At 51.8% G+C, this 18,336-nt stretch overlaps 4 protein-coding genes and 3 pseudogenes across 4 annotated transcripts; 4 read left to right on the forward strand and 3 right to left on the reverse strand.

The window, feature by feature from the left end:
- The first annotated feature begins 444 nt into the window (after window positions 1–444).
- On the forward strand, window positions 445–3,923 carry LOC136540688 (uncharacterized). Its single transcript, XM_066532700.1, has 4 exons — window positions 445–1,232; window positions 1,848–2,069; window positions 2,635–2,805; window positions 2,964–3,923. The coding sequence occupies exons 1-4, from the start codon at window positions 759–761 to the stop codon at window positions 2,988–2,990; spliced, it is 894 nt and encodes a 297-aa protein (XP_066388797.1). The 5' UTR covers window positions 445–758; the 3' UTR covers window positions 2,991–3,923.
- Window positions 3,924–4,392: 469 nt separating this feature from the next.
- On the forward strand, window positions 4,393–7,199 carry LOC136540689 (pentatricopeptide repeat-containing protein At4g35130, chloroplastic-like; annotated as a pseudogene).
- A 149-nt stretch (window positions 7,200–7,348) lies between these two features.
- Window positions 7,349–8,122, reverse strand: LOC136540691 (uncharacterized). The gene has a single exon (XM_066532702.1). The coding sequence runs from the start codon at window positions 7,954–7,956 to the stop codon at window positions 7,480–7,482; it is 477 nt and encodes a 158-aa protein (XP_066388799.1). The 5' UTR covers window positions 7,957–8,122; the 3' UTR covers window positions 7,349–7,479.
- An 82-nt stretch (window positions 8,123–8,204) lies between these two features.
- On the forward strand, window positions 8,205–9,133 carry LOC136540690 (cleavage stimulating factor 64-like; annotated as a pseudogene).
- A 2,789-nt stretch (window positions 9,134–11,922) lies between these two features.
- On the reverse strand, window positions 11,923–12,684 carry LOC136535722 (uncharacterized; annotated as a pseudogene).
- Window positions 12,685–12,899: 215 nt separating this feature from the next.
- Window positions 12,900–14,855, forward strand: LOC136535724 (probable inorganic phosphate transporter 1-7). The gene is made up of 2 exons (XM_066528094.1): window positions 12,900–13,053; window positions 13,086–14,855. Exons 1-2 carry the CDS (start codon window positions 12,941–12,943, stop codon window positions 14,743–14,745), a joined length of 1,773 nt encoding a protein of 590 aa, XP_066384191.1. The 5' UTR covers window positions 12,900–12,940; the 3' UTR covers window positions 14,746–14,855.
- Window positions 14,856–15,441: 586 nt separating this feature from the next.
- Window positions 15,442–18,114, reverse strand: LOC136535723 (uncharacterized). The gene is made up of 5 exons (XM_066528093.1): window positions 18,014–18,114; window positions 17,710–17,846; window positions 17,511–17,614; window positions 15,968–16,099; window positions 15,442–15,804 (listed from the first exon to the last, which is right to left on the reverse strand). Exons 2-5 carry the CDS (start codon window positions 17,828–17,830, stop codon window positions 15,778–15,780), a joined length of 384 nt encoding a protein of 127 aa, XP_066384190.1. The 5' UTR covers window positions 17,831–17,846; window positions 18,014–18,114; the 3' UTR covers window positions 15,442–15,777.
- Window positions 18,115–18,336: the final 222 nt, after the last annotated feature.

An 18,336-nucleotide genomic window follows, 5' to 3' on the forward strand; every position in this document is an offset into this window, starting at 1 on the left:
AAGGACGGGTTCCGTAGTCTATTCCGTTCCCGTGCGGTGGGCGAGACGAGGTTCGGTGCGGGACCGACGTTCTGTTCTGTGCGGAGGGCGTGACACTCGGAGGACCCGAGGTCCATTCGAACGCGCGCCTGAAGCCGGGCGTCTGGGCGCCAGGTAGGTCGAAACGTTTCCAATCCGAATCTCTGCGCTGGAAACCGTGTGGCACCGTTTCTGGTGATTCCTCTTAGAAACGGAAACGATTCAGGCTTCCAAACGCACCCTTAACCCTGAGCTCTCAAATTCTTTTGATATTTGGCATCACGAAGGATTTGTCTCGTTTATGATTCCAGCCAGACTAATTATCTGTTTTTTTATAATTCCAGCCAGACTAATTATCTGTTGAGGACACGGGAAAAGACCAACTACCCCTCCTCCTAATTAATCTCATTGAATTGGGTGGAATTCGTCTGCCTGTTCGCGACTCGCACGAGTCGGACGAGGGGCGCAAGTCGCGACCTGGCAGCGCCGCCGCCCGAGCCTCCTCCCGCGACCGCCGACGCCTGCCGCCGGCCGGGTCCCGCCGTCCTTAATTTACTGCTTCGCCAGTGAGCCCGACGCGCGCCCCCAGCTCGGCAACTCCCCATCGGCTGTCTGCCTTTCTCTACCTCGATCTAGGGTTTGGGCACCCTCCGCTTGCTCACGGCGCCGACCCCTCACCCTGCGCCTCCATCCCACAAAGCGGAATCTAGGGCCCGCGGCGTCGTCTCTCTTCGGGCGCCATGGCGGCGACGGGGCACGACGAGGATGACATCGACCACTACGAGGTGCTCTGCCTCCCGTCGGGGGAGGAAGGCGCGGCGCTGACCATCGACCAGATCGAGAAGGCGTACCGGACGCAGTCGCGGCTGCGCCACCCCGACAAACGCCCCGACAACCCCAACGCCACCGCCGACTTCCAACTCCTCTCGAGCTCCTACAAGCTCCTCCGTGACGAGTCCCTCCGCCGCCAGTTCGACGCGCGCCTCCGCGGACGCCGCGAGGCCGCCGCCCGCGCCGCTGCCGCGGGCATCAAGCGCCGGAAGGCCGTCTCCGACCTCGAGGAGCGCGAGCGCGCCGCCGCCGCGGGCCATCCCGCCGACCCCGACGAGCTCGCCAAGCGCGAGGCCAAGCGGATGGCCGTCGACATTGAGCGCGAGCTCGCAGCGTTCCGCGCTGCCAAGCAGGCTTCTGCATCAGGTGCCCCATCGACTTCGGTAAGTGTCTCGAACGATTTCTCCTTCGTATTTTTCGTGCTCTGGAAAACTGTTCAGTTAGTTTGTTGAGTGAATTGGTCAGGATGCATAGCGTCTTGCCATGCTATTATTTTTGCATTTAGTTAGATTAGATTAGAAATTACTAGTTCGGATCCTGGGTATCAGGAAATTTCCTTAATTGTGTTTCATATATACATATTGCTTCACGTGAAGCACCACATTTCTTCAAGACTATTGGTGAGTAGTGTGATTAGATTAGAGGGGAAATTGGTTGTAGTTGTACTTGTACCTATCTGGTCCATGCTAAGACGTGCAAGAGGCTGGGAATTGCATAGAATGCAGTTGCCATGCTATTGTTTTTCCATTTCATTGGATTAGAAATTAATATGTTCTGGATCCTGGGTGTTGGGAAAATTCCTGAATTGTGACTCATTTACATTATGGTTCACCTGAAGCATCGCATTTCTTCAAGGCTATTGTTGAGTAGTTTGATCAGAGGGGAAATTGGTTGTAGCTGTACCTATCTAGTCCGTGCTAAGGCTAAGCAAGAGGTTGTCCAACAGAGTCATTGATATTTATTGGTTAACAATTTCCACAATTTGGTTATGTGTTCAGGCGCATGGAGATAAGAAGGGTGGAACCCCACAGGACGGAGTGAAAACGGACAAGGGCAAGATCTTGAAGGTTTCATGGGATGGGAGTGCTGATTCGTACAATGCGGCAAAGTTGGAGGATCTCTTCCAGAAATTTGGCAAAGTTGAAGACATTGTTATCAAGACAAGGAAATCAAGGAGTAAGGGCTCAGCAATTGTAGTAATGGGCTCCAAAGAAGCTGCAGTAATTCCTGTTTCTCTACCCTTTATCATTTGAGTGCATTCCATATTTGACTAAGAATAGTTTGACTTATGTCAGTTACCGGAGCTATGTCTTTTTGTGTTAGTGTTACTTTGATCTGAATCTTACAATGGTTGGTAGGGGCAAATATGCATCTCATACTATCCCAGGAAAGTGACATGCAAAAACTCATAATAAGATAGGATTGTTGGAAAATATTCCCAGTTTAATGCACAAGGCTACATAACTATGTATTACTTGTAATCTTGCATAAGTTAATAATTATGCATCTTTATGCTGATAGCATGGAGAATTCAATGAACAAGTTTGGAGTGGTCATCCAGAGAGCAAACCAAATTCTAAAAAGTTACCAGGCAACTAGGTTCTTCTTGTTGTACTATGTTATTTCTTTCCATGGTTGTGCATATGCTCTTGTTTTTATTTATCTGATCATAGTAGGGTCCTCCCCTCTGTTAAATATTTGGGATAATTACTGAATGACATTTCCTGTCTTTGAATTATATTACTTGCATTGTGCAATGACCAATACTTGTTTCTCTTTTTACAGTTATTAGCAATACAGAACCATTTCTCTCTGTTTCCATTAAATGTTGCTCCTGTTCAAGAATCGGGTGGATTATCAGCGAGGTCAACACAAACACATGAATCAAGGACAAGCAATATTGATGGAACTGGATTTAATGATTTGGAAGCGTCGGTGTTCCGAAAACTTCAAGAGGTAATTAGCTATGACTTGTGATTGGTAGTGTGCCTCCATTTGTGGACAATAAAGGATCCATTTTAGAATTCAGTAGCTTTGTATTTGCTTTATATGATAGACAATAACGTAAAATGTTTCAAATACATGGAACTAATAGATGCTTTTCCATTTCGCAGGCCCAGAAAAGGAAACAATGTGGTTAATTGCTTTTTTCTGATGCATGATTCGGTACTATGTATATGACATGTCACACAGCAGAAAACATCTGAGGATCGAGATGGTTCGCGAGTTACGGAAATCTGAACTACACATTCGTTTAGTTCGAGTCTGTCGCAGATAATGTTCTCCGAATCATAGCAACGGCGCAACGGCAGATCATTTTTTTGGTAGCTGTACAAACTGTACCATGTATGTATGAATAGTTTGTAACCACAAATTCATGCATGTCCTGTCAAGACATGGTGCAACACATCTTTTGCTGAAAATTGGTCCCCTCACGGTGCTCCTAGGATTTTTTTGTGATGCCTCTGTTGACTCAAAATTCTGCTGCAAGCAACCAAACTAGAATTTGGAGTTTTCATTCTCTCAACACCTAGGATTCTTTGTGATGCCTTTTGTTGACTCTAAAAATTCTGCTGCAAGTAACCAAACTGGAATTTGGAGTTTTCATTCTTTCAACCTTTTGGAAGTATTTCCAATGCTTCTTTTTTCTAGGTAGCAATTGCTTAGGTCTTGGAACCCTTTAATAAGAGGCTGAAGTTCACATACTCCTTTCTGTGCAAAGTTGGCTTCCTTGATCTCCAGGATGCAACTCTGTTAACACCGTGTACTACTGTACTATTGCGTTCTATCATGTTATAGTATCTGTTAACTGACAACAAGGTTACAGTATCTGTTAACTGACAACAAGGTACTGGCCTTCACCGTGCTTGCTGTTATGCTGTGTCACCGTGGACTCTGTGTTCTATCATGCTGAACTCATTGCGTTCTATCATGTTACAGTGTAGCTGGCCAGCAAGCCAAATCTTTGCCTGCGTAGACCCAGAAGCACTCAGGTAAGGAAACCAAATACACACACCCGAGGCACTCACGCAAGGAAACCAAATAAACACCCCGAAGCACTCAGGCAAAGAAACCAAGTAGGACATCAAGCAAGAAGCTAGACACTTGCTTAATCTTCAACTTGTAATATCAAGCATATGCTACGAAATTTTGATTGGGATAACGTGGCCCCTATCTATATAACCTGTTGTGATGCAATTATGTTTATTTTTTTTTGAAAAAAAAAACGCACGAACTGGTTCGTTCATCTTAGGTGCTTGGCGCCTCTACACTCGGTCAGATCTGCGATGTCTCGTACGTAGTTGTTATTTGGATGTATATATACTGCACATGAATACGGCACGGCAGCTGCTGCAGACGCGTTTGCCATTTGAAGTGCGGCCCTGTTCGCTCGAGCATCAACTTTACTTTTTAGAAATGAAAATAATATTTTTCTCGAACGCTAAATCAGCACCCCGCAGCATGATTCAGTCGCCCCTGTTCCGCAGGACTTCCTCCCGGCGACACGTTCCTTCCCTCCTCTCCCTTCCCTGATTCGATAAACCGCGAGAGCAAAAACCCGGACGCAGAAAAATATCCACATCTCGCTTCCCTCCGCCCCGCCCCACGCGCCCCACCATGGCCACGCCGCTGCTCCTCCCCTCCCGCGCAGCTCATGCCGCCTCCGCCACCACCTGCGCTTCCCAGCACCTCACTGCTGCCACCTCCAAGGAGCCTCCGCCCCGCGCGCGGCCCAAGCACGGCGAGGGAGGGGCTCCCCGCCCCATTCCCAGCTCCCGGCTCCGGCTCCCGTCCCAAGTCCCTCGTCCTCTCCCACGTCGCGGCGGGCCGCATGGACGAGGCCGCGGACGCCTTCGCTGGCGTCAGGAGCCCCGGCGCGTTCCTCCACAACATCATGATCCGCGGGTTCGCGGACGCGGGCCTCCCGCTCGACGCGGTCGCGGCGTACCGCGCCATGCTCGCCGCCGGCGCTCGCCCGGACCGCTTCACCTTCCCCGTTGTCGTCAAGTGCTGCGCGCGCGCCGGCGCGCTGGGCGAGGGCCGCGCCGCGCACGCGGCTGTGATCAAGCTCGGCCTCGGCGCCGACGTGTACACCGCCAACTCGCTCGTCGCGCTCTACGCCAAGCTGGGACTGGTCGGGGACGCCGAGCGGGTGTTCGACGGAATGCCGGCGCGGGACATCGTCTCGTGGAACACGATGGTGGACGGGTACGTGTCCAACGGGATGGGGGCGCTGGCGCTGGCGTGCTTCCGGGAGATGAAGGACGAGCTGCGGGTGGGGCATGACAGCGTCGGGGTAATCGCCGCCCTCGCTGGCCTGCTGCCTGGAGTCGGCCCTGGCGCAGGGGCGGGAGATACATGGCTATGCCGTCAGACACGGGCTCGAGCAGGATGTCAAGGTGGGAACTTCTCTTGTTGACATGTACTGCAAATGTGGCAATGTTTTCTTTGCTGAGAATGTCTTTGCAAAGATGCTGCTGAGGACCGTGGTGACATGGAATTGTATGATAGGTGGCTATGCGCTGAATGAGCAGCCTGTGGATGCGTTCGATTGCTTCGTGCAAATGAGAGCGGAGGGGTTCCAGGTGGAAGTGGTCACTGCTATCAATTTGCTTTGCCGCCTGTGCTCAAACTGAAAGCTCACTGTACGGAAGGAGTGTTCATGCTTATGTGGTTCGGAGACATTTTCTTCCTCACGTGGTGCTTGAGACTGCTCTTCTGGAGATGTATGGCAAGGTTGGCAAAGTGGAATCATCTGAAAAGATATTTGGTCAGATTACAGATAAAACTCTGGTATCATGGAATAATATGATTGCTGCTTACATGTACATGGAAATGTACCAGGAAGCCATCGCATTGTTCCTGGAGCTACTGAATCAACCTCTTTATCCTGATTATTTCACCATGACAACAGTAGTACCAGCATTCGTCTTGCTACGTTCAATAAGACAATGCAGGCAAATGCACAGCTACATTGTCAAGTTAGGCTATAGAGACAGGCACTCTCATTATGAATGCCGTTATGCATATGTATGCAAGGTGTGGCGATACTGTGGCCTCAAGGGAAATCTTTGGCAAAATGCCCTGCAAGGATGTTATCTCCTGGAATACAATCATTCATAGGATATGCAATTCACGGACAGGGAAAGACTGCATTGGAAATGTTCGATGAGATGAAGTGTAAGTGGTATGGAACCAAATGAGAGTACCTTTGTCTCTGTGTTGACTGCTTGCAGTGTTTCATGGCCTGGAGGCTGAGGGCTGGAAGGAGTTCAATTCAATGCAATCAGGAGTATGGTATGATTCCACAGATTGAGCACTACGGATGCATGACTGACCTTCTGGGCCGGGCAGGTGACCTCAGAGAGGTGCTGCGGTTTATTCGAAAACATGCCAATAGCTCCAACATCCAGGAATTTGGGGTTCCTTGCTGACAGCGAGCAGAAATAAGAATGATATTGATATAGCAGAATATGCAGCAGAGAGGATATTCCAACTGGAACACAACAACACAGGCTGTTATGTTGTTCTGTCTTCCATGTATGCTGATGCCGGGAGATGGGAGGATGTGGAGAGGATAAGATCTCTGATGAAGGAGAAGGGGCTCCGAAGGACAGAGGCAAGAAGCCTTGTCGAGCTTAATGATAAAGAGTGCAGTTTTGTCAATGGGGACATGTCTCACCCTCAGAGCGAGAAAATTCATGAATTCTCTGATATCCTATCAAGAAATATCGGAGAAGATTTAGATAGCTCAAGTAATCTCCGCGATTCAGATCCTTTTGCTTCAGGCACAACAGTACTTCCAAATAAGCATAGTGTAAGGCTGGCTGTTGCCTTTGGTCTGATATCATCTGAGGCTGGGATCCCTGTTCTTGTCAAGAAGAATGTGCGTGTATGCAACCACTGCCATCATGCACTGAAGTTGATATCAAAATATTCGGGACGGAAGATTGTAGTTGGTGACACAAAGATATACCACATATTTTCAGATGGCTCTTGTTGCTGTGGTGACTACTGGTGAACAGTTAACATTGATGATGGAATCCCTGAACTCAATGAGATTCTGCTAGAGCAGGACACCTGGATGCAGAGTGTTCTGATAGCACCCGGGCTTTCACAAAACTGACACAAGGCACGATTGCAGCCTACTACAACATGTATTCAGTTGAGGACACATACTGGAGAGACCCATTCCCTGGTACTCTAGCAGATGCTCCAGGAACTTCTGTTTCTTGTTTTCAGACAATTTTGGGGGGGAATTCTAACCCATAACTGATTACACACGTTGGACAAGAACCAAGCACCACTTTTTGTAGCAATTGAAAGTAGGACGATGTACAAAGTTGTTTTTTCCCCTTTATATACAAAGTAAAAATGCTGAGCTGATTGTATTCATTGTACGGCACTCGACACATCATTTACGGATCAAATGCTAGAAACTGAAGTGTTTCTCTCTCTCAGATTCTTGTAAAGTGAAAATCAAACATACATAGTAGTATTGCTTAAGATAGCCTGATCCTTGTAAACCATTTGCATATTGAGAATTAGAGATCGTCGCTTACAACAAGATTAAGCAAATGCTAACACAGCCACACAGGACGCGTAGGTTTGAAATGTCCAGCTCCAAATCTACGCCCCGCCACGGCGCTTGGCATCCTCGGCCTCGATCGCGCGGCGTGAGGCGTCGGCGAGGCGGTCGAGCGCCTGCTGCACGGCGTCGCGGCCGCCGATGAGGAGGCGCGCCACCACCTCCGGGTCGCCCTCCCCGCGGGCCTCCTCGAACTCGCGCCTGGCGTTGGCCCGCAACACCTCCCGCCACGGCACGCCGCGGTCGTCGGGCCACGCGAAGAGCCGCGCCGCCCGGAGGATGTCCCGGTACAGGGCCAGCGCCTCCCGCCTGGAGCTCGTCAGCCTCCGCCGCGCCTCCACCGACTCCTCGTCCGGGCCCGCCGCGGGCTTCTTCACGAGGTGCCGGTCCAGCAGCTCCTCGATGGTGTCCGGCCCCTCGTGGATGCACCGCGCTCCCGCCGGCGGCCAAGGCCTCGGCGCCGAGAGGGCCCGCAGGAGGAGCGCGGTGCCGCGCCCGCCGCGTCCGGCTACGGCCATAGCCCTCCGCTCCCGGCCTCTCTGTTTGGGTCGAGCCCGAATCCGATCTGGGACGGGCTAGGGCGGTTCCGCGGGTGGGTGTGCGTCAGTTAGCGGCGGAACGGTCTGGGCTCGTGGCTGTCGCTGACGTCATCTACCGTAAGCAACGTAGCGCACACCCAGGTAGGAAAATAAGGAAAAATCGACCGCGAAACGGATACCGACTCCGACTCCGACTCCACGTAGAATTGCCGGCTTTATAACCGCGGATGGCCGCCGCGGCAGCTACCCATCTGCAGCCTCCTCTTCCATCCGAGAGAGAATGGACGGCGGCGGCATGTCCCTTGCTGCGGCGGCCGCGAACTGCCGGTGCAGCCGCGTGGTGTACGTGGGCAACATCCCATTCCACGCGTCCGAGAAGGAGGTCCGCGACGCGTGCGAGCTGATCGGCCCCGTCCGCTCCCTGCGCCTCGCCGCCGACCCGGGCACGGGGAAGCGCAGGGGCTACGCCTTCGTGGAGTACCCCGACGACGAGACGGCGCGCAGCGCGTGCCGCAACCTGCACGGGCACGCGCTGCGCGGCCGCGAGCTCCGCGTCGGCCTCGCGGGCCGGGCAGGCCGCCGCGGCGGCTCCAGCGCCCTGGGAGAGCACGAGCCCGTCGGCCTGGAGGACGCCGTCCACTCCGCGTCGCTCGTCGCCGGGGCGCCACCGCCCGACTCCGTGACGCGGTTCCTGGCGGCGCGGTCGGCGCGGGAGCTGCGGGAGATTGTGGGCCTGCTGGAGGGACACGGCCCCGACGCCCTGAGGCTGCTCCAGGAGCAGGTCCCGGGGCTGGCCGCCGCCATGGAGCTGGCGCGTCACCTGATCGACATGGCGGCCGCGGATGCCGCCGCGGAGGCGGCCAGGAACAAGAAGCGGGCCGGCGTGGAGGGGTCCGGCTCCGACGACGGCGATCACGGCGCCAAGCTCAGGAAGGTGGATCTGGAAGAAAGCGGCGGTTTCAAGGACAACGTCGCGGCTTCTGCCGCCGGGGTCATGTGCTTCTGATCTGCTCCTGTCTGAAGCTGGAATTGTTTCCTGGTTTTTCGTCCTGTAGATCAATCAATTAGGAGAAAACGGATGTAATTCCATGTTTTTGCTGCTCGAGCAGAGTTTATCAATGATATTGTATATGTATGATTATGCCTTTACTGAATAACGAAGAAATTCTGCTTGTTTAACACTTGCTTCGTTCTGATCGTCCAACAGAGCTTGCTGCATGCAGCAGCAGGTTTGTGCAAAACTCCCATTGCGTGTGCAATGGTAGCCGTGCTGATAAGAAAGCGAATAATGCGTTTTACAGCATCCAACACACGCTAGCAAATCGAGCGATTTAGCACTAGAGCTAATAACAGCACCAACAGGCCCAAGGCCACAGAGACAAAATAAACTCTTCAGCAGCCGAAGAGAACTTGCGGTGCTTCATGAAATTCTTCATCCGGTGCGTCACTGTTCTTGCGAGGCTATCCAACTTGGCTCCGTGCCAGAAGGCTATTAAACAAAACAGGAGCTTTGGGGTGAAACTCTTTTCTATATAGCCATTTTGTTCCGTGCCAGAAGGAAGAGTTTCAGATCGTGATCAGTAATCAGTACACCCCAAGGCCGAAGGAAGCCAAGCCTGTACAATATCCTGTAAAACCTGGGGTTTCATCCCAATCCAAAGCCTCGATGATGTACTCCCAACTCCCAAGTGATGTAGCGAGAGCAGGATTGAATATGTTGTCAACTGTTTATAGAGTACAGCAGATAGAGCAAACCGCATTGCCTTTTCACTTTTTTTACCTCCTATAACAGGCACACGCACACCTGTCTGCAGCCTGTTCTGCACAACTAGCAAAATGAAAACTTTCAATTTCAGAGGCATCCTATTTTTCTGGAGTTTTTTTTTCTTTCCTTTTGCTTACTATTCCCCTAAAAGTTTTCATCATTGATCTCCCCGTTCATCTGAACCTGCTTAAGCAAATCTAGCAGTCTTTCTTCCCATTCATTGATTTCTTCCTCCCCCGAAAGTCCTTCTGAACTCAACAATCCACTCTGCAGTACAATGCAGCGATTCCTCTAATTTCCTCGTGCGATAATCATATGTGCCTGATTGTGCCGTTGTGCACGAGTTGTCTTTGATTGGGTGTTTTTATTTCAACGGGGGTTAGAGGTGTTGCCACCTGACATGTTCATTGAACTCATGGCAATGGCAAGCCACAGCCTGATCGCAAGTTAGTCCCCTTTGCAACGGACGAAAAGTGAAGAAAATTTCGGAGGATTTTGAATTCCTATATAGGGATTTTTTCTCCTATATGAGAGCTTTTGGAACAAATGATTGAATTATTACGAATTTCTTTGAAACTCCTAGGAATAAGCTATATGAATTTTAGAGGATTCACGTGTACCATCCAAACGCTTCGTGTCGGTGTTTCGGACCGGGGGTCCTCAACCAACCAGTGAATTTGAACTGCGTGCCCCTAATCCCGGATGGTGATGCAAAGAGACACAAGGTTTATACTGGTTCGGGCAATCGATGCCCTACGTCCAGTCTGAGAGATCGATCTTGTATTCCTTGCACCGAAGTGCTTGTAGTAGGGGGTTACAAGCTAGGGAGAGAGGGAGCTAGTCCCAGGTCTCGGCAAGGTGTCGTGTGGGCCGCTTGAGACGTTGCTCTCAGGCGGCTAGGATGTGTGCGTGTGTGTTACAAGGTGTTCTTCTCTTCCAGTCCCCCTCTAAGTGGCCCAAGTCCTCTCCTTTTATAGTTGAAGGGAGGACAAGGACAGTACATGTGTTAACTATACAACGTCGTGCCAACAGGAGCGGTGTGTCCAAGCCCTGTGGCCTGTTCCTGTAGCGGCGTGGTCGTCGAAGTGGTCCGTCCTTAGAGCACTGGGGCGGCGTGCTAGTCCCATCCAATCCTACGCATCGTGGGAGCCCCGGGACTGCCTCGGAGTGGGTGCGGTGGTGGACGTGCAAGCCGCTGTAGACGGACTGCTCACGAGGCTAAGGCTTGGTCAGCGCCGAGGCTGCACCGTAGTGGGGGGTCTCGGCGGGCACAGACCCCGAGATAGCCGAGTCCTTGGTGCACAGTACCGAGGCCCTGAGAGGGCGGCTGATCTGGTGCGCTGGCTTGGAGGTAGTGATGACCCGGGCCAAGTTGTCCGTGCGATGTTGTTTTCGAGGCGGGGATCGCGGGACACAGTCCAGTGTGGGCGCTGATCATGGGCACATTGTCAGAACACAGTGGCCGATAATCCCCGCCGTGCCCTGTCCCAGCCGGTATGGCGCTGATGCGACCTCGGGTCCCGTCGGCCATTCTGTGGCGTCGAGCCATCGTCCGACTGAAATTACGGGAGTGATTGAAGTATTAATGAGACATGACACGCTGTCGGGAGGGTCGGTCGAGGCGGGAGGCGACGGGCTGCGGACGAACCGGCCTCGAGCGACACGGAGAATGAGGCCTCGCGCGAGACGGAGAATGAGGCCTCGCGCCAGACGGAGATCGGACTCCTTGCCGAGGCCTTCCGCGAGAGGCTCGCGCGAGGCGGAGATTGCGTCAGGACGCTGAGACCTCCTGCGCGAGGTTCGAGGTGAAGCAGAGAACCTAGTGGGCTCGGACGTGGCGGGTGAGGGGTCCACAACTTACCTTCTAACTTTGTTTTTTGATGGGGCTTAAGTGACCCCTTTGATGTTCGCTCGGAGTACCCCGTTCTAAGGTACCCGACACTTAGTTTTTGTAACTTCACGGCAGTATTTCAATCGCATGTCATTCCAATCATTTTTCTTTACTTCTATGTTCTGACTTCTGAGAATCATTACGAAGATTACTTTGAAATTGCAATTCTCCAAAAAACAAATATAGGAACAAGATGAAAAACAACTTAGGGCCTGTTTAGAATGCGGGATTTTTTTTTCTCATTCCTTCCATTTTTTCCTAGTGAAATTGAACTGATTTCTGTAAAATTTCTGTGATAATCATACGTTCCAAACACTCCCTCAGGATACGAATTTACAGGAACCAATGCACGACAGCAGGTAGGATAACAGGACACGCAAGTACGCAACCAGACTCGAAACGAGATGCGAAAATCTACGGAGGATCACTTTCCATAAGCGGCGGCGGCGGCAGGCGCGGAGGAGCTGGCGGCGACGGCCTTGATCTTGAAGCGGTACCTGGGGCGGCCGTGGGATGACCTGGCTGGGCCCCATCCCGAACTGCCCAGTGCCCTGCACGACCGGCGGTCCGTCGTCGTAGACGTAGCCGAGGAGGCCGCCGCAGGCGTCGCAGCTAATGGCCTGTTGATCGGCTTCCAGCTGGATGCCCCAGTAGTTGAGGGTCTCGAAGAAGGGGCTGATGCGGTCCTCGGGCGCGAACCGCAGGCGCGACTCGTCCACCCACGAGAAGGACAGCGTGCCCTTGTTCCCGGCCTCGAAGTAGAAGTCCGCCGGGTACAGGTGCGCCGCCGACAGGTTCAGGTCCGCCCCGCACGCCGCGCACCCGTAGGACGAGGACGCGGCCGGCGCCGACGCCATCGCCATCGCCATCGCCATCGCCATCGCTATCGCTCGAGAGGGTGGGATCTGGGTGGGCTGCTCGCTTCTTCCTGTGGTTTGGCGAGGGGAAGGGGATGGTTTCTTTGGGAGGAGGAGGTGGACGGCAGCCGCTGGCCGCTGCCAAGTATTTCTGGCGTCGCCGCGTTGGACCATCGGGCCGGCGCGAGCTTTGGCCTCGGGAGAAGTTTCTGATGGTAGTGCTCGGTCAGAGAGGTCAAAGGTCAAAGTTTCTGTTGGGCCATCGGGCCGGCCTTTTCTGGAAATACCGGAGTCGGCCCGCCTCGTTGCTGTCCCAAGGAAGAGGCCCTTGTTATTTATGTGTAACGAAAACGAGGCCCATTGAGCCTCCATTTGCTCCCCACCGAGTTCCGAGTCCCCCGTGCCGCATGGAACTAGGACGGTGGAGCCCGTCAAAGCTTTGCATGGAACATGGAAGAAGCCGTTAAGCAGGGAGAGTTTGTGGCCGAAGAAGTTGGCATCCATGGAATGAAGGACTCGGCGCCGAGAATATTCTCACTTCCTCCTCACTATACATTGGCTGCGTACTTCAGTCTCCACTATTTTTGTTCAAGAGAAGACAACTACCATATAGTTGGCCGGATTCGATTGGAGCAGCAGCGATCGATCGCCCCGGCCGGCGCGGCAATATAATGGCGGGCGGGCAGAGCATGCAGGTGCTCTCGGCGCTGGACGGCGCCAAGACGCAGTGGTACCACGTCACGGCGATCGTGGTGGCGGGGATGGGCTTCTTCACCGACGCGTACGACCTCTTCTGCATCTCCCTCGTCACCAAGCTCATCGGCCGCGTCTACTACACCGTCGACGGCTCGCCCAGGCCGGGCAGCCTGCCGCCTCACGTGTCCGCGGCCGTCAACGGCGTGGCGTTCGTGGGCACACTATCGGGGCAGCTCTTCTTCGGCTGGCTCGGCGACCGGGTGGGCCGGAAGAGCGTGTACGGGATGACGCTCCTGACGATGATCATCTGCTCCGTCGCGTCGGGCCTCTCGTTCGGGCACTCGCCGGCCTGCGTCATGGCCACGCTCTGCTTCTTCCGCTTCTGGCTCGGGTTCGGCATCGGCGGCGACTACCCGCTGTCGGCGACTATCATGTCGGAGTACGCCAACAAGCGGACGCGGGGTGCGTTCGTCGCCGCCGTCTTCGCCATGCAGGGGTTCGGCATCCTGTCCGCCGGCGCCGTCGCCATCGGCGTCACCGCGCTGTTCCGGAGCCGGTTCCCAGCGCCGGCGTACGACGTCGACCCCGCGGCGTCCACGCCGGCGGAGGCGGACCTGGTGTGGCGCATCATCCTCATGTTCGGCGCCGTGCCCGCGGCGCTCACCTTCTACTCGCGGATGAAGATGCCCGAAACGGCGCGGTACACGGCGCTGGTGGCCCGGAACGCGGAGCGCGCCGCGGCCGACATGTCCAGGGTGCTCCAGTTCGACATCGCCGATAAGGAGGAGCGGCCGGGAGAAGAAGCGACGACGACGGGGCCGCCGCCGTTCGGGCTCTTCTCCTGCGAGTTCTTTCACCGGCACGGGAAACACCTGCTGGGCACGACGTCGACGTGGCTCCTCCTGGACATCGCCTACTACTCGCAGAACCTGTTCCAGAAGGACATCTTCAGCGCGGTGGGGTGGATCCCGGCGGCGGAGACGATGAGCGCGCTAGACGAGCTGTTCCACATCGCGCGCGCGCAGACGCTGATCGCGCTGTGCGGCACGGTGCCCGGGTACTGGTTCACGGTGGCGTTCATCGACGTGGTGGGGCGGTTTGCGATCCAGGCGGTGGGCTTCCTCATGATGGCGGTCTTCATGCTGGGGCTGGCCATCCCGTACAGCCAGTGGACGCGCCCCGGCAACCAGACGGGGTTCGTGGTGATGTACGCGCTCACCTTCTTCTTCGCAAACTTCGGGCCCAACGCCACGACCTTCATCGTGCCAGCGGAGATCTACCCGGCGCGGCTCCGCGCGACGTGCCACGGCATCTCGGCGGCGTCGGGCAAGGTGGGCGCCATCATCGGCTCCTTCGGGTTCCTGTACCTGGCGCAGAGCCAGGACCCGGCCAAGACGGCGCACGGGTACCCGCCGGGCTTCGGCGTGCGCAACTCGCTGCTGCTGCTCGCCGGGTGCAGCTTGCTGGGGTTCTTGCTCACGTTCCTGGTGCCGGAGCCCAAGGGCAAGTCGCTCGAGGAGATGTCGCGCGAGACCGAGACGGGCGCCGCCGAGCCGTAAGAGGAGGGCCGCCCATTCGCCATCTGGGCTGGCAGCTGGATGCATTCGCGTGCGCGCGCAGGATTAGGATTTAGGACTAGACTGCTAGCTATAGATCGGGTTTTTTTTTTTTTTTTTTTTTTTTTTTTTTTTTTTGGCTGGCGAGCGCTTGGTGCCTTTGGTGGCATCCCAGTTGGTTAGGATGAGTCATCATAGAGCTAGTAGTTCAGTAGCCGTATCCTATGTTTGGAATAAATTCAAACTGTGTGAGTTGAATGCTTGGCACTAGCAGATCACCAGCGTAGTGTCTTTGTCCTAATCCATTGTATCATGTCGTTTTTATGAAAAGCTGCTAGTGCCATGTCATATAATTGAGCGCGCAAAAACCACACTACATAGTATTCTTGTGATGTTTCTCTTAATTGTTGTATGTGGTGCTTATAATAGTATAATAATAATGCACGCAAAGATAGCTAGAATATTAAAAAACAAACTATATCATAATTACAACACCAATACCGCAGCACGGTTTCTAATTATTGGATTCCGTGCCAAAGAAACACGGGCACGTTTGCTAGCAACACATGACTGGACTTAGAGGTCATGCAGCGTAAAAGAAGACCAACATTTTAACCACAAAAATCCAAATATTAGAACAAGGAAAAACAATTAATACATCAATGGCAGAAACTATGCAAAAGTAGTATCCCAGAAAACTTGAGACAAAACATCACTGCGATTTTATTTGTGCTGCAAGTGGTCACATGGAAGTTGCAACCATCCAATCGATCCAATTCTCAAACCCATCGTAATCAACCGTTACAATGATGGTCAGAATCTCAACAGAAACCAAGCCACCAGGATGGAGAGGCATCTTGAGAATACATGACAGTCACAAATATAAAGGCACAGCACAATTCAAGTAGGGTCGACCTAACAGTGTTCAAACATAGTTTGCAAAGCGTAAAATCTAGTAAACAAGACACCATCACCAGTCCAAGCCTCTGAAAAATGTGTCCTCGAGGCCCATCACACTGAAAGGTCTTCGGTGAATCAGATGAGAAGCTTCTCAATAGAGTCCTGCAATTCATTAAATTTGATTAATCTACAGAGATATGCATACAGGAACATGATAACAAAGACTATTAAACAGCATATAAATATTACAGAATCATAATATGCACATATATATATAGTAAAATATCAAGTATTAACAACTACTAAAAGACACAATATTAAGTACCTTGAGACCCTGTATCTGTTGTTTCAGCTGGCTACCCTCATTGCTGGTCACTGAGCAAGCAATGACTGGCCTAGTCACGCCACAAGCACGGCCAAGAGCTTGTTTCGATGGAACAAATACATATGGCACGTTCTGCAAATAGCATAGGGCAAATTTATTAGCCAAATGTTGCCAATTTTATTCATTAAGAAGCCTGCTAACAGAAGTGATGTATACATGTAGTTCATGTCATCAACCAAGCAGGATAAGGGAGCGCAAAGAAGCATGTACAACTAACTAAACGCAAGCTAAATCAGCTAACAGGACTGCAGTGCCAGAGGAGAGAAGGGACTCAGAATTGGAAAAGAACAAAATTACGGTGAGCTATTCCTCTCAGCCAGTTTTTGTATCATTGATTTTAGGGTTATATTGTGACACCTTGTGTTTCTGATGACACTCAAATAGTTTCTCCGATTATTTGGGTTCATATCGTTATTTACCTCAACTACTGTAGGATGTGGATGCTGGTAACTCAAGATCCTATGGTGTTCCAGTTGGCTATACTTTAAATAATACAAATTTCAACGCCGAGGAAGAAAAGGACAATTGATTTGAAGCGCAACTTAAGACCAAAGAACAGGTCCATTATCAGTTCTCATAGAACCTTGTAGGCTTTAAGGATGACTTAGATGCATGCTTTACATTGGATGCTATTGCTATGTGCCCATATTTAGGTGAACCAGATCCTTTTCTATATGTGTATTAACCTCTGTGGTATGGATATGTATTTTCCTTGAAACATCCATTTGTGTGTTTTGCCTGTTGTCTGTTCAGCTTATAATTGATTTACATGTAACAACAGTCACGGCCACCAAATTTTTACTAACTAAAACTTTCTAGGAATGCATGAGAAAATATTTTTATAGAATAGTAAAATAACAAATTGGTAGTAAATAAACATAAACAATATGAATGCCTAGATCCGGGGTCTTTCTAACCTGTCATGATATTCTGGATCAAAAAATGGGAAGTATCTTAACGACACTGTTCTTTTCTTGAGTAGCCTGATTGGGTATTCTTTTGTATAGCTACTGATTTGTAGCTGCAGGCAGCAGGTTAGAACCTGAGTTCTACTAATGTATTCCTACAAGCATGGAATCGGCTAGCAGCAGCAGAAAGGTGAAGGATTAGGAATAGATACTGTGTATAGGATGAACTATTTTAGATTCCATTGTCAGCGGCTACTAACTCTTGTGCAATGTCAAATTTATTTTTCTGAAAGTAAATTTGAGCTGATAAAACGACATATAGTTGCTTAAGAAATAACTATATGGATTTTTTTTCCCTGCAGATGATATGCATTTTGTGCAAGTGTAAAGTTCCTCGGTGACATATTCTACTCGAACAAGCCATGATTAGATTGCCAAATAGACTTATTGATTTATATATGATCTATTTCAAGAGATATATTTTTTTAATTCTACCATTATATATGATTTTTTTTTATATAAAGCACTAGTGTACGCGAAACAAAACAAAAGGGGAAAGGGCAAATAATCAGTACCTTATCCTCAGCTAGCAAGGGGAGGTGGAGCAGGATCTCGAGCGGCTCCGTGTCCGCCGCCATCACTACGAACTCCGATATCCCCCTGTTCAGGGTCTTGGTCGCTGCACGCAAACACAAAAGACACAAATTGAATAAGAAAGCCCCAGAATTAACAGAGTAGAGACCAGAAGACGTGCACAAGGGATTGGTCCGGTACCTTCGTTAGCTCCCTTCTTGAGCTGCTTGTAGTTGGCGGCCTGCTGGATGATATCGAGGATACCCATCGTCAACTGCGCATCAGCCAGCGGGTACGCCTTCGGGTTCACCGCGGACTCCATAGCAGGGGCGGCGGATCTAGTAAAAGGACCGATAATTTTTTGCAAAAAGTTAGAAGCTAGTAGGGATCAAATAGTCAAATAGTTTGAGGTTAAGAGTTTGAGAATTCGGTTTTGCACAGCGGGCAGGAAAGAGAGAGAAGGGGGGGGGGGGGGGGGGGGGGGGGGGGGGGGGGGTGTTGATACCTGGGGCGCTCTTCGCCGGCGATGATATCAGCTAAGGACGGCGGCGGCGGCGGTAGCCCAACAGGTTATTCACGTGTGTGGGAGGCGGGGGCTTCGGTTAGGGTTACTACTTCACAGCATATATATCCGCTCAGTGTTTGCTGGGCCTCCAGTTGCAGAAAGAACTGCTACCGCCCCGCGCTAAGAGACTCCAGGCCCATTGGGCGGTAACCCATTCTGTGACTCGCTGCCCACTTCGTTTGTATGGAGCCTGGCTGCCTTGACCGGTCACCATGTGTCTATGTTAGTGTTGGATTTATTATTGGAAAAAATCTACATTATCT

The sequence above is a fragment of the Miscanthus floridulus genome, chromosome 2 (genome assembly GCF_019320115.1).
Source record: "Miscanthus floridulus cultivar M001 chromosome 2, ASM1932011v1, whole genome shotgun sequence".
NCBI classification, from domain to species: domain Eukaryota; kingdom Viridiplantae; phylum Streptophyta; class Magnoliopsida; order Poales; family Poaceae; genus Miscanthus; species Miscanthus floridulus.